Source organism: Temnothorax nylanderi, unplaced genomic scaffold (assembly GCF_030848795.1).
Source record: "Temnothorax nylanderi isolate EJ_2023f unplaced genomic scaffold, tnyl_v1.0 TNYL_tig0602_pilon, whole genome shotgun sequence".
Lineage (NCBI taxonomy): Eukaryota > Metazoa > Arthropoda > Insecta > Hymenoptera > Formicidae > Temnothorax > Temnothorax nylanderi.
The window spans coordinates 1,256-17,538 of record NW_027249664.1 but is presented as its reverse complement, the minus strand read 5'-3'; the positions used below and the strand labels follow the sequence as shown (position 1 = coordinate 17,538).

Below are 16,283 nucleotides of genomic sequence, written 5' to 3'. Positions count from 1 at the left end.
TATACAATATATTCATTTATATATATTCATTTATATATATTCATTTATATATGTTCATTTATATATATTTATTTATATATATTCATTTATATATATTCATTTATATATTCATTTATATATATTTATTTATATATATTTATTTTTATATATTCATTTTTATATATTCATTTTTATATATTCATTTATATATATATTCATTTATATATTCATTTATTAATAATATGTATCTTTTGCGCAGAGGACTCATCGTATCGGTGTTAAAAAAATTGAGGAACCACATCCGTTTATACGCTTCGAGGATTCGCAGCATGTATCGGGACGCTGCGCGACTCGATTCATCGGCGGAGCAGCGTCGCGAGACATGCTGCGACGACAATGATGACAACGATGATGACGACAATGATGACGACGACGAGGATGAGAGCGGTCGCGGCAACATCGACGTCAACCTGATAGACGTCGATGACGACGACGTCACCGAAGGCTGGCCCTCCCTTTCCAATAAATAAAATATGTAGAATGTAAAAAATATTAAAAATAAATATAGTAAATAAGTATAAAGTAGTAAATAAGTATAAAGTAGTATATATATATTTTAATCAATAATAAAAAAAACTGATGCAAATTCGACGAACGAAGTTATTCATTTTTCGCATACCTACACTGTATATATAATCGTACTCGATAACGCCGAGCGCGAGACGGGCGAGAGCGATAGCGTCGAACGCGCGAGATGACCGCGAGCGATAGCGACGAGCGTGATACGTAAGCGAACGAGAGCGTCGAACTCGAAGAAGAACGGTAACGATAACGCCGAGCGCGAAACTGACAATGAGCGGAGTCGGGAGCGTCGAGCGGAAGCGCGATATCGGCGGCGGGAGCGTCTGATCTTGTTATTATTCACGCGTATTTATCTTTATATAATATTTATTTAATATTATATTTATCCAATATTATATTTATATTTATTTAATATTTACTCCTTTATATTATATTATATACTACTTATTTACTACTTTATACTTTAAGTATGTAAAGGGTTGGGAACGTCTCTTCAAAATGCCTTGCAACCCCGAAGGGAGACAATAAACGTATATATATATATATATATATATATATATATATATATTTAGATGGATGGAGATGGATACACACATTTATATTTGATCCGTGGAGTCGATGCTGGAGAGACACTCGCGTCGCTCGTTCCACCAGTCGCGCAACTTCATCACGTTCTCCATCGCGCAGCACCGTTGATGGCGTCCGCAGCGAACCGCGCGATCGGCGCGAAGAAACTCCAACCGATCGATGTCGTCGTACTCCGCGTCGATGGTCTCGATCGTCGCATCGACGTCGCCGAGAATCTCCTCCAGCCACCTCTTCTTCTCGAGGCCTTTCACGTATATTCGCGCGCCAGGCGTTTCTTCTCTCTCGCCCAGGTCGTCGCACACCGCGCGTCGAATAAATAATCGACTTGGCTAGGCGATAGTCCACGTCCCCGTCTTTCCAACGGAGGCCGTGAAGGTTCGCCATCAGCCAGCTGGCCCTTGCTTTTTCGGCGCTCGTGAGGAGGTCCCACTTCATCAGCGCGCAAAACACGTAATGCGCGAGTTTGCGCGTCTTGCTTCGGAGCACGGCCACCTCCTTCGCGACGAATCTGTCGCTCACCACGAATCCCTGCAGGTCGACGAAGAACGTCGTTGCCGCTGCGGCCATTGAGTCGGTGCGCGTCGGAAAATCACACTCAAACTGCTCGTTCTTAACGGGATCTGAGGAACGATCGAAGGATCCCCGTATTTATATATCTCCCGTTTCCGGGATGCGGTATCCTACAATCGCATTTTCCGCTAGATAATTTTGCGCACCACGTTGGTCAGCGGACCGTACTCGATGACGCGATCGTGAACGATGAGACAAAAGGCGGTGGTTTTCGGCGGAACGTTTTCCTTGCATTCGAATTCGATGCGCACGTCCACGGTGGCGCTCTTCACCGTTTCGTTTTGGCGGGAACAATCGACCACCACGAGAGGAGCTACCCGCGCGAATTCGCACGGGGAGAAGAGCGCGTCGTCGCGACCGTCCCCGTAGTACGCTCCTCGAAATTTCGCGTACATCTCGTACAGCACGGCGAACTTGTCGCTTTCGAAATCCGCGTTCACGTCGTCGTAGGGATAGAATTTCGAGTTGAGATACAATTTCACGTTGGCGAGCGCGCAATGATCGAACCTCAAGGAGTCCTCCGTGAATTCGTTTCGCCATCCGGTCTGCAGCGCGAGTATGACGTATTGCGGCTTCTCCAACTCCGGCGCGGCTTTCACGGCCCACGAATGCTTGGTCGTGCTCTGCAGCAGAGAAAATTCGTACAGGTCCCAAGAGCGAAAGCCCACGCTCAGAAATCATCCGCTCTCCAACGTTCGCAATAGCGACAATTTAGTCACGTCGTTTAACGCAACGTGCGGCATACGCCATTGCACCTTCAGTAGCGTAATTTTAGGATCCTTGGCTGTATCTCTCGGCACGGTTTTTTTTTTCGGATCTACGACGCAGTTGACGTCGTTACGAGCGCGTATCAGGCTCGTGTCGCGCATTTATCACCACGCGATTGTAGTCCTCGCAGAAACTCAAAAGAATATTCAAAGGTACGCAAAAGTTGAATTGACGGGATGCGCTGTTCAGATTCGATTCGTTCGTCGGATAACTCCATCCGGCGTTCTGCAGTCTCCTGGCTCGTTCGGCGGTCAGCGACACGTAGTTCTTTATTGTGCTGGTTATGCCGACGTTTCTACACCGGTCGATCTCCACGCCGTCGAGTTCGTATCGAATCTCGGCGAACATAAACGCGACGCAGTTGTTGACCAATTTCGCGTATTGCCTTTGATCATCCCTCACCTCCGACGTCGTCGCGCCGTCGTCATACAGTCGTCCCTCGACGTACAGGAAACTGTCGCACGGCAGCGTATACAGATCCTGCTGCTGTATGGGTATTCGTATCTCGTCGTGCCCGAACTTCGTGTTCATGTACGGGTTATACGTGTGAGTCTCGATTCCGACGATGCGCTCGTCGAAGATCGGCTCACCACCGATACTCAGGATGTCGGCCATGGTCTTTCCTTTCGATGTAGAAACGACGCGGCGGCGACGCGTTTTTCACGGCGAGACCCAGCGATCGTAGGAACCTGACGTTGGCGTTGCTGAGAACGGCTCTCCTTCCTCCTCCACCACCACCACCTCTTCTCTTCCTTACGCTTTCGATTTCGTCGTAGAACGGGCTAGCTCGCTCGTTCGTACAATCCGCGCTCGATCCGTTCAAAACGAGCATCCCTCTCCCTCTTCCTCTCCCTCTCCCTCTCCCTCTCCCTCTCCCTCTCCCTCTCCCTCTTCCTCTCCCTCTCCCTCTCCCTCTCCCTCTCCCTCTCCCTCTCCCTCTCCCTCTCCCTCTCCCTCTCCCTCTCCCTCTCCCTCTCCCTCTCCCTCTCCCTCTCCCTCTCCCTCTCCCTCTCCCTCTCCCTCTCCCTCTCCCTCTCCTCTCCCTCTCCTCTCTCTCTCTCTCTCTCTCTCTCTCTCTCTCTCTCTCTCTCTCTCTCTCTCTCTCTCTCCCCTCTCCCTCTCCCTCTCTCTCTCTCTCTCTCTCTCTGTGAGTATCATTGCTTGTCTATTCTCTTTGCTCCTGCTTCAAGTGAATCTGTTTTCTGCCGTAAGCCGCCTTCGGGCCATTTTGTTGCAGGTATTAGCAGGTTTTTTGTTGCTTGTCACGTGCTATCATTATCTTTCTGGTGCTTGCTACCTAATTAACAGCATTTCTGTGGCAAATATCACCGCTTGTTCTAACCTAATTCTTGGCTGTTCCTGTGGTAAGACGTCGATCTCAGCTGCGCATGCGCCTATCGTTGCCGATCTTATCTATCTACGTGCTATGCTCTGAACACGTGCATCTACGTGATTGCTGATTGGCTGCTCGGGTTGCTCTCTGCGACGTCTCTTGTGATCTATACGGAACACTCTGATTGCGGATCGATACCACGGAACTCTACTTCTTTTAAGTGATTAAGCGACTGTAGATAACAAATGCAGCGTACGTGTGTTAAGTGTACTAAACAGATTGCTGGTAAATCTGCTTCATGTGCTGAGTGTCATAGAGTATTTCATCCGGGTTGTGTCAAAGCTTACGTTGGTACGAAGTCCGCTAGTGCTTGTTGTAAATTACAATTTTTAAATATGCCGGGTACTCCGAGAGAGGATCGCCGTGTACTTTTCTCAGATCATTGTAATAAAGTATCTAACATCGTTGATGCCTCACTCGGCGGTGCACGTACGCACTTCGCTTCGCATGATACTATGCATGACACTACACATGACTCTACCACTGTTCTTTTGCGTGGATTGATTGAGCAGATGAAAAAATCTGATGCAAAGTTTTCTGCTTTTATTGACAGTCAGCAACGTACTAATGATGGATTGAAAAAATCTGATGCAAACCTTTCCGCTTTTATTGACAGTCAGCGACGTACAAACAAAGAAATAAGCGATAAACTTAGTCACTTAAATTGTCTTGCTGACACTGTCGCTCAGAATAGTCAGCGCCTAGCTAAATTGGAGCAAGATAATGCGATACTTATTCGCGAAATCCAAGACTTGAAATCTGCTCGGTCATTTCAGGGATCCCATAGTGGAAATGAGTTGATCATTTCAGGTTTACCATCGACGTTGTCCGTTGCTCCATCTGAGCTCGCCAAAAATGTGCTAGAGGCATTGGACGTTCCGAACTTGTCATGCCATATTCTCGGCGTTAGAGCTGTTAAGAAAGCGCTGTCAGCGACTTCCACAGTTGCTGCATCTTCTAGCTCGATTATTGTTACCTTGGCCTCGAGTGCCGTTCGCGATATTGTTATTTCTAAAAAGCGGACAAAGGGTGTACTCAAAAGGAAAGACGTATGCGGTGGTAACTCAGATCGTAACATCTACGTCAATGAGATGTTATCCAAGTGCACTTATGACATATTACAACGGGCTAAGAGTATCGCTAAGGAGAGGTCGTATAAGTATGTCTGGGTAAGGAACGGCCAGATATGCGTTAAATATTCCGATGGTGAACCTGTTATCTATATTGATTCTGATACTGATCTTGCTAAGCTTGTCTATCGTTCGGCATAATGCAACATGTAAATTTTCTTATCCGTATTGCTCAATTTAACACTAGTTCCCTTTGTGGACATTTCGACTTGCTTGCACATGGAATTGGATAACTTCAGTTTTTGGTATAGGGCTTCTAGTGCTTTCTTACCTTGTTATAAGTTTGTAGATTGCGATGTGCCTTGGTTCTTGTTTTATATACACTGTTTAGTTTGCTTAGTATTACCTGCTTCTTATCATATTCTATTTTCATTATACTTATTAAGTTGCGTTAGTTCTTAATTTTATAGTGTATATATTATTGAAATTGGTTATATTTTATTGCGTCATACTCAACATCCTATCAATTGTTTGTATGCTGGATCATTGGTTGCTCGCCTTATGAGAGAGAGCATGCTCATGCTTTGTAATTACAGTACTGTATTTCTATCAAACTCACATCAACTTCTGTCTTTAATATTTCGCTCTTGTTTACATCATGTGTATCTTTGTATTATGCTTTGTAATTACAGTACTGTACTTCTATCAAACTCACATCGACTTCTGTCTTTAACATCTTGTAACTGCTATATTGTTATAACTGCTATAGTATGTAATTACCATATTATTGTAACTGTTATATTACTTTTTTGCCCTTTAGCCTTGCTTGGGCATAATAAATCAATCAATCAATCAATCAATCAATCCCTTTCCCTCTCCCTCTCCCCCCCCCTCTCTCTCTCTCTCTCTCTCTCTCTCTCTCTCCGATATTTGACGTGTGAGTATGCAAAGACGTGTTGTATATCGCTCTGCATTTTGAGAACATTTTCTGCTGCCTACTGCCCTCCGGGGCCTTCTTGTTTTAGTGCATGGATTGCAGAGCTTGTTTGCTTGCCATTTCTTTCTGCTTTTGAGCTGGTCACGGGATTCTTAGAGGTATTTTCCTATATTTCACAGTGGATCTCGATCGAATTTTTCTGGCTTTTGGTTTCTCTTGACGGAGTCTGAGTGAGGGGCGCATGCGCTGACACCTCCTATTGGTTCCTTCGGACGGCATGTCGAGCACGGATAGGACGAGGGACTTGTCTTCTCCCACCCATGCTGACTCCGGCGGCGGCGGGCAGTGGGAAAACATAAACAAGTCGAAAGGTCTTCCTCGTATATCATCGGCGTCGAATTTGCCAACAGCGGCGGACGTATTACAAAACACGGTTTTAAATGCCTCTAGGGTTAATGCCCTGAAGCAATCACTAAACAGGCATCACGACAATGTATCGAGGCAGCTTCTGTCGAGTAAAGAGTCTCTCGAAAAGAGGACCCAAATTGATTCTGCCTTTCGCGCTTGTAGAGAAGCGTTTGATGAACTTTCGGTGGCATATCTTAATATGATAGAATGCAATTCTCTGCAGTTTAACTTTGCGGAGACAGTTAAAAGTATTGTAAGCGATGCCTTGTCTGATGCCTGTGACAAATTGACACCTCGTTCAAGCGCTAACGCTACGTCAACCGACCGGGGGAATGCCGGTGCTTCCTCTGTGCCCTCTTATGCGGCGGTAGTTTCTGAGCAATCGCGCGTGCGGATAGCTCGCGGCTCCTCTATTGAGGTGCCACGCACCACTAACTTGATAGTCACGCCTAGGGAGAACTTCTCCACGAAGTACAAAACGTCTAGGGAGACTAGGGACGCGTTACAAAGGACCATCAAGCCATCCGATTACAACCTAATAGTCAACAGAATCTCGTCAGCTAGGAATAACGGTGTGCGAATTGAGGCACTCTCTGTGGATCTGCCGAAGATGAAAGGCTCTCGCGAACTCGAAGACGCGGGTCTCAGACTTGAGCAGGAGGGTAAGGTAAACCCAAGGCTGCTGATGCGTGGAGTGCCTTGCGATATGTCCAGGGAGGAGATTCTGGAGGATTTGGTTACCCTGAACTTGGGGTTTTCGATGCACCGGAGGTCAAGGTCGTGTACATTTTTCCTCAGAAAGACAATCGACGCACTTCCAACTGCGTGATCGAGGTCACTCCGGACATCCGCACTTCCTTATTGAATGACAAATTTATATTTATAAATTACTATGCCTGTGAGATCACCGATTACGTTAGGATTCTTCAGTGCTTCAAATGCCTGACCTTCGGTCATTTTGCGAAGCATTGTCGTTTTACGACTTTATGCGGTCATTGTGCTGGCGGTCATGAGACTAAGGTCTGCACCGCTAGAAGCAAAACACCTGAATGCGGAAATTGCAAGCGGTGGTTGCCACAAGCGGATCGACATCATTCCGCCCTGGATAATAAGAACTGCCCGATTTTACGTAAACGAATGTCGGAAAGGATTAGCAGCATAAACTATGGATAAGCCTGCGCATCACTTGCGTCTCTGTCATGTTAACTGCCAATCATTGCTTGCACATTTCGACGAATTTCAGTCCTTTTTCAATGATTCGGGGTATCACATCATATGTCTCTCTGAAACCTGGCTTAAGCCTCACGTACCTGACCATCTGGTTTCTCTACACGGCTACCGTCTCTTAAGATGTGATCGCGTTGGCAGGGCTGGAGGGGGGGTTGCTATCTATGTGCCTGTCACTTTTCATGCGACGATTCTGCGTCAGTCCGAGAACATTTGTCAAGGAAGACCAGAATACTTGATTGTTGAAGTCTCAATCAATTCCTACTCCAAGGTCTTGCTTGCTGTCGTATATAGGCCTCCTCATAGTGGATTTCTATCTGACTTTTTTAATGCATTTTCCGACCTGTCAGTGAATTACAAGCATTCTGTAATATTTGGAGATTTCAACGCGGATCTCCGTTCTGTTACCTTCGATTCAGAGCAGATCTTATCGCTCGTGCGTGCGGCAGATCTTTTTCTTGTGCCTTTTACAGCCACGCACCACACACGTACTGCCTCTACTCTACTTGACCTGTGCATTATAGATGAAGCGGACAAACTAATTCGGCACGAGCAGCACGATGCTTGCTTTTTGTCTGCGCATGATCTCATTGGAATCACCTACGACATCAAGATCGAGCGTGTTCCTAGACGCACCATTCGTGTTCGTGACTTCCGCACGTTCAACCTTGAGGACTTTTTAGCCGAATTGGACGCCCAGAATTGGGAGGACCTGTACACATCTGACAACATCGACGTTAAACTCGGGATCCTGAATGACTTTCTTCTGACCTGTTATGACAAACATGCTCCTTATCGAGTCATCCAACCGAAGCATTTGCCTGCGCCCTGGCTCACGCCTGAAATCAAGTCGCTAATGAAAACCAGGGACATATCAAGGAGAGTTTGGAAGAGGAATAGAACGGATGCCAATTATGATCATTTCAGGCGTCTGAAAAATCAAGTTCAGCTCGAGGTGCGGAGGGCTAAAGCCAAATATTTCTATAGGGAGTTCCACTACATTAACCCTTCGTAGTCACACTTCTCTAGAATATCATTCTAGTCATACTGGGTCATATTGACCCAGTCGATTTTTAAATGGTTGGCATTTTAATAGTATCGGTCCGATAGGGTTCAAATAATTCTGGAACATACCTTGAACATTCTAGAATATAAAACAACTGCGAATTTGTGAGAAATCAAATGGCAATATGTTGAAAAAAAATCGTGAACGAGTACATGAGTAAAAAAGTAGCTTTTTCACTTAAAAAATCATAACTTTTTAATTTTTTAATTTTTTAAAATAAAATTTGCAGGTTATACTCCTAAGATACGACACTTTAAGAAAAAAAATAGTCCTCTAGTGCGCGTTTCAAAAAAGGTATTTATTCCGGCATATGAAGAAGCCCAATTTTGGAGTGAAAAAAATGTGGATTTATCAGAAAATAATGTGTTTTATTATTATTATGTATATCCTGAGTACACAGAAACATAAGCATTATTGTTTTTTCGTTATAAAACGACAAAAAAGTCATTTATTCAGTGCCACCGCAGTTGACGCAGAGATTAACGCGATGAATGTCGCACATCGGCCGGGTGCAAGAGGGGCACCGTTGAGTAGTCTTCCGATCTTGCCTTGCGGGGCACAATACGCATCTGACCCGTTTTACCAAACGGTTTTGTTGCTCGTTTTGCCAAATAAAATCTATACCGAGGATTGACTCTATTCCTTTTTTAATGTTAAGCCGGAGGGTTAGTATATTGTGACGTTCTTTCAACAAGGGTTCTACGAGATAGTGCGACAATTTTTGTAGGCATTGTTTAGCTGTAAGTACTTCGCTTTCCTTTCCTCGATTCATAGAATGGCATTTGTGCCAAATCCGAGAATTTACGATCGCTTGGTCCAGCAAAAACTCACTACTGCTACGCAGATTGTATGCCATCTGATAACAAATAACACCGTTATTATTATAAAAACAATGGAAAAAAAATATCGCAGATGCCACAGTCACACTTACGGTTCAGACACTTGTTTTAAAGACAATAAAAAATCCGATTTTTTTTTCACTGAAACTACGTTCTAGTCACACTATGGGTCAATCTGACCCGCATTTTTGCACGATGTTTCCGCAACCGCTGTCATACAAATACAGACGCTTTAATCAAATGACCAACGATCTCTACCGATAGAGGATACTTCAAACTCTCGGTAGATGGCGAGCCAAACCCCATTTTAAGCCAGGCACTTACCGATATTTTAGCTTCAAACTTGAGCGCGGGTCAAATCGACCCAGTGTGATTACGAAGGGTTAACGAGCCTAATCTTATCTGGAAGAAACTCAGACATTTCAACTTTTGAGAACTAAAGCTGTGGCTGACAAACTCGTTTTTGATGTCGACGAGTTGAACGACCATTTTACGGGCGACAGGATTTCTGATCCCGGTACCAGTGGGACTTTCCACTTAGGCGAAGAGGTATACGAAGACTCTAGATTTTATTGGAAACACAATTGTACCGAGGGACATTAGTAAGGCTTTTCCGTATGGGCCGATCGGAAGCGGTGGACAGGGATGGACTTCCCCGTAGTTTGGTTGTGAGGGCACTTCCTTGCATTCTACCGGCACTGACTCATATTTTTAATTTCTGTCTGACTTACGGCGTTTTTTCCGGAGGTCTGGAAGTGCGCCAATATTTGTCCGATTCCTAAGGTGAAGCGCCCTGCAGAACTTAACGACTATAGGCCCATCTCAATACTATGCGCAATGTCCAAAGTCTTGGAGCGCATCGCGGCGGATCAAATCGTGAGTTATCTCGAGGATTGTGACATCTTGGATCCCTTTCAGTCGGCTTACAGGAGGGATTTCTCCACGCAGACAGCTCTGATCAGAGTCCTGGATGACATTAGGATGGCCGCAGACAAGAGAATGATCACTGTCGCAGTATTCTTTGACTTCACAAAAGCATTTGATAATGTTTGCCATCGACTCTTGATCATCAAGCTTAGAAATCTGGGTTTCTCTTGCTCTGCCTTGCGATGGCTCTGCTCATACCTAACGAATCGGGAGCAGGCCGTGCGCGATCCCGTCACCGGTAGGCTATCATCTGACAAATCGGTACGTGGGGGGGGTGCCCCAGGGTTCTGTACTGGGACCCATACTCTTCGTACTCTATGAGGACGTACTCATGAGGACCTTTAGGATCGTACTGAAGCACTGCAAATATAATTTCTATGCTGATGATCTCATGATCTATCTCCACACAAAACCTGGATTGCTTTGTGAGGCTATCTCTCTTATCAACGAGGATATTTGTAGGGTTCTAGGTTGGGCAACGGACAACATGCTCACGATTAACCCCAGGAAAACTAAAGCGATGATCATGGGAACACTGCGATATATTAGTGACCTGGAGATGAGTGCCTTACCCCACATTATTGTTGACGGCACTACTATTCCTTTCTCGGATACGGTGGAATACTTGGGTGTCACCATCACCAGTACACTTTCTTGGACCGAGCAGACCACGAAGACAATCTCTCGTGTGAATTTGGCGCTTTACCAGCTAAAGCTCGGCAAACATCTCTGCCATTTCTCTCCGTATTAGGCTCATCATGGCTCTTATTTTTCCTCTGTTTGACTACTGCTGCTCGGTCCAAACCAATATCACAGGTGAGCAGGACCTACGCTTGCCGAGGGCCTTCAACAAATGCGTCCGCTTCATTACCAGGTCAAGTGGGACGAGCATATAACTCCCTATTTAGCCAGACTTGGTTGGCTAAGAATTGGTTTTCGACGTTTGTACTTCGTGGGGAACTTGACCTTCTCCGTGTTGCGGAAGAAGAAAACCTCAGGTCCTGTACAGTAATTTCGTATTTAAGCGTGATATAGCCTTGCGCGATACTAGGGCCCTGGGTAGCGCTCTTAACCTCCGCTGTGCCGCACGGAGTTCTTCAAGCGCTCCTTTTGCTTCCTGGCTGCTGAACTGTGGAATGACATTCCTCCCGACATCCGCAATTCTTCTTCACATTTGCGAATTTAAGCATAAATTTTACGAGTATTTGCTCCGGCAATCGCTGCAGACTCACAATTGAGCATATGTAATACTTGTAGTTACCTTGTTGTTTTCTTTATATGCTCATTCTTTATTTATATATATATACACTTTCTTTTTTTGTGTGTTTCATCGTTGTATGTTTTGCGCTTTCTGAATTTTGCATATTGTGTAACAATGTCTTAACGCTTTAGGGGACCTGTCCCAGAGCGTATAATAAATGACGATTAATCAATTAATCAATCTCTCTCTCTCTCTCTCTCTTTCTCTCTCTCTCTCTCTCTCTCTCTCTCTCTCTCTCTCTCTCTCTCTCTCTCTCTTAGGTCGCGGAGATACGCGCACACACACACTAACTGCGGCGACGACGTACGTGCAGTCTAATCGTTATCTCCTCGGCGCGAAAGTCGATCAATCGATCGTTCTGATCCACGATTCGCACCGTGATATCGGTGACGTTTCGCGCGGCGATCGGGAGGTAAATGATCTGCGTCAGAGTCTCCGACAGTTTATATCCCGGTAGAACTTTCGGCGCGAATTCGTGTATCGCGTGCACCGAGCGTCCGTTGCTGTACGCTCCCGTGGTGATGCTGCATTCAATGCGAATTATGTTCACGCTCATGACGTCAACGGGTCCGTCGGAAACGTACTATTTGTTCGGTTTTAGGATACGATCGCGCGAGAAACCCAAAAGAGAATTGATGTTGTTCGGTTTTGTAAAATTTACTCTGTAGGCACACTTTATCTCGCTCCTCATGGTATTCTCGTTGGCGCGAAGAGCGAGTGTCGTTCTATCACCGCCGTCATCGTCGTCGTTCTTGCCGTCGTCCTCGTATATGCCATAACCGTCACCGTCGTCATCGTCGTCGTCGTCGTCGTCGTCTTCGTATATGCGATAAGCGTCGTCGTCGTTATCGTCGTCGTCGTCGTCCTTCTCCGTTCGGTTTTTTTCTTTTACCCGTCCAGCGCCATCGGCCTGCAGTTTTTCTCTCTTCTCTTTCTTTTTCTCTCTCTCGCGGGCGCGACGTTCGCGATGAAGAAGAGCGGCGCGCAGATATCTGCTCACAGCTCGCAGCTCGTACGACCTTTCCGGAACGACGATCTTCCGGTCGTCCTCGCCGAAGTAAAATCAATTATTCGCGGACGTAACGTTCGGTATCGAGTTGTACGTCTCAAAAGTCGCCAAACCCAGCTCGTACTCGCCGTCGCTCAGATCTAAAGCGGGAAAGTGACTCGCCGTGAGAACGCTGCTGGTTCCGGTTAACGTGAGCGTCAGCGACATCGCGGGAGAACGTCGATCGTCCACCACTCCCCCAATCGATATCGCGAAGAAATCGCAGGCACAACTGTCCGCAGATTCTCTGCTCGAACGTCTGAAACGCGCGACGATTGTACGTCACGATCGAGCTGCTCGTTTGTCGTGACGCCGTACGGCGGCAGATCCGACGTCGCCGCTAACGTCGCCTTCTTCCGCGAAAATTTTTTTTTCGACGATTCTCCTCGCGCCACCTCCGCGCTTCTTATACGGTGCGAGGCACAACCCGCGACTCTCCATCGCGCGATTGTGTCGCTGCAGTTCCTCGAGTTGTCGTTGCGCCGCTTTGCCGGCGCTCACAGCTTTGGCCACGCCAGCCGCGCCACCGATCAAGGAACCGAGCGCGCCCAACATCGGTAGAAAAGGCAAGAAGCCGCCGCGTTTCGCTGTCGGAAGTATCCTCCGCCTCTTCCTCCTCGTCCTCGCGTTTCTTCTCGATTCCGTTCCTTTCCTCTTTTTTCCTTTTTTCCTTTCCATACCCATGCCCAGTTTCGTCTTCGCCTTCATAGCCGCCCATACGGCCGCCGCGGCGAGTCTCTCACTGGCCGTCGAGTCCTTCGCGGTGACGCGCTCGCGCGCCCTCTCGGCGAGCAGTCGATCGGCGACGCGCATTTGGTCGCGGTTGCGGGAGGGTTTTTTTTCTTCTTCTTAAGTCGAACGGAAACGTTTCGACGACTCACCGTTCAGAGTGAGAGCGCGGTTGCACTCGTAGCAGTCCTTGACGAGCGGCGGTGGACCGTCTATGTGCGTTTGCTGCCACGGACGATTGTAATGTTCCATACACGAGCGATATTTCTGCACCTCGGGATCCGCTTTTATATGTTCAGGCAAACGGTCCCACAGCAGTTGCACGTATTTCCCAAATTTACGCAACAGAACGATCTTTGGAACGAATTGCAGCTCCTCGGCGGTCAGATCGAGAATATCGCGCCTGTCCGTCAGTATGATGGGAAACATCTCGATCACCGATGCGCGTGAACGATTCGTTGCTTTTTAGATCGAATTTCTACGGATACGACGACACGCTCGCGCTACTTATACTTGCGCGCGAAGCGTTTGCGCACGCGCGACGAAACAAAACGACGTCCGTGCTCCGCACCCCTCCCCGGCGCTCGGGGGCTCATCGCGAACGAATCGAGCGAGCGCGCGCTTGTGGAAAAGACCGAGAGAGAGCGAGAGAGAAAGAGAGGGCACAATGCGATTCGTGCGACAGTCGGTGACGATAGGAGTCTCGAATGTGGATCGCAAAACGCTGGCAAGGTCGGGCGCGACCGAGAGAGGAAGCGGAGAATCGCGCAGACACGGTCCTCTCTTACCGAACGTCGTACGTTGCATTATCTGCGGTCCCTCTAACTGCGGTAAGACGAACGTTCTGGTGAGTCTGCTGGAACAGCCGCACGGTCTTTGTTTCGAGAACGTATACGTGTACTCGAAATCTCTGCAACAACCGAAGTATCGATATCTCGAACGATTGTTCGAGCCTATGGACGAGATCAGCTATCGCGCGTTTTCCGACAATCGCGACGTCGTTCCACCCAACGAGGCGCTTCCCGACTCGGTCTTTGTCTTCGATGACGTCGCCTGCGACAAGCAGGACAGAATGAGGGAGTACTTTTCTATGGGTCGACATTCGAATATCGATTGCTTCTATCTCTTTCAGACGTATGCCAAAATACCAAAACATATCGTGCGCGATAACGCAAATCTGTTGATCCTGTCCATGCAGGACGGCACCAATCTGCGACACGTGTACGACGATCACGTGAACATCGACATGTCGTACGACGAATTTCGCGCCTTCTGTCGCGAGTGTTGGCGACGCACTTATGGTTTCGCCGTGATAGACAAGGACAGCGCGTTGCGAGGCGGACGGTATAGACGGGGGTTCCACGACTTCGCCGTGCTGTAGAGCCGATCAGTGTGCTTCGCCGAACGACGCGAGTATGAGCGCGATCGCGAGAGAGAGGACCGCGCGAGAGATAGCCAAAACGCGCGCCTCGATTCACAGAAAGTACGCCGCTCTCAGGGCCGGAAAATGGAGAGCGAGATCGCTCTGGAAAAGAGGTACGAGCCCATTGTCAAACCTCTGAAACGGCTCGCCGATGACGTGGAACGCAGGGGTAAAGGATCGAGCAAGATTGACAACGACGACGACGGCGGCGGCGGTAGCTTTACGCTCGCGAGAAAGATGAAAACGACGAAGAGAGCGAAGAAGGATAGCGAGAACGGTGACTACGGCGATGACGACGACGATGCTGGCGCCGACCTGGAGCGCGATTACGGGGAGGACGACGACGACGACTTATTCACGCCAACAAGGACAACGACGACCGTGGAAAAAAAAAGAGTCGCGTCCAGCACGGTTGAGTTCGGCTCCCGCGACGACGACTATCGCGAGCTCCACGCCGATCCACGCCGATTCGGTCCGGTTTTTACCCAGAGAACGTGAGATCGTCTCGGAGACTACGACTCCACCCCCCGTGCTGGAGACGTCCGTCACGGAGTCTTTGACCACGGTGGAAGGTCGCGACGCTCTGGATAGCCAACTAGGACCGTTAGGGTGGGAGTACGTGGGCGCTCTTCTGAGCGGCGACAGAAAAAAGGAGATCGACCACGTCTACGGAGTGTATCTCGGCGAGAACGGCACGATGCTGGGTAACAAGCGATTTGACGTGGCCGCGGATGACTCCGCGATCATCGACGGTGTACGATACAAGGTCACGCGCGGTCTGTACGAGTTGATCTTCATGCGTACTCCCAACGCCAGCACCTACACGGACAGGGAGACAAACGAACGTACAGGAGTATACTTTTCGCTACCAGCGCTCACAAACGCGATCGCAGCGCCGGCAGGCCTGTCATGTGCAACAAGGGATACAAGTACACAAAAATAATAGCGCCGCTCGTACTCCCGTCTCACAAAGTTGGGACTACGAAGGGTGTCGGACCGTCGGCCATGCGACTGACCGACAACGCGATCGATTACGTTCACTGGGACGATCCCAACGAGCTGATCGATCGACTTCGACTGCTAGACGCTTCTCGTCGGGCCGGCAACGACGCTCACGACAACGAAATTCTGTCGATAATTGAGGAACTTGGCGAGGCCGGTTTCGTCATAAATTGATCGGTCGCGTCGATCGCGACGGCAGTACAAATCGCACGCTCTCCAGCGCCTCCCCCGCGCGCGATGTCCGTGAACAAATTCGGCATGTCTCTGACAAATCGGAGCAACGGTGGCGGAATCGATGGTGCGTCCACGGTGAGATTACGCTCCTCGATCGAATCCCTGCGTAATTACACGCGCAACAACGCGCTCTTTATGAGCGAGGATTCCTACGACACGAGGGAGCGCAAGATACGGCGAGTAGCCGCGCCGGAAATTGACACCAACGCGACGAACAAGAGCTACGTAGAGG

General features: G+C 48.1%; 1 protein-coding gene across 1 annotated transcript; it reads right to left on the bottom strand.

The window, feature by feature from the left end:
- Positions 1-1,847: 1,847 nt before the first annotated feature.
- LOC139784255 (uncharacterized) lies at positions 1,848-3,102 on the bottom strand. The gene is made up of 2 exons (XM_071723417.1): positions 2,596-3,102; positions 1,848-2,342 (listed from the first exon to the last, which is right to left on the bottom strand). Exons 1-2 carry the CDS (start codon positions 3,100-3,102, stop codon positions 1,848-1,850), a joined length of 1,002 nt encoding a protein of 333 aa, XP_071579518.1.
- Positions 3,103-16,283: the final 13,181 nt, after the last annotated feature.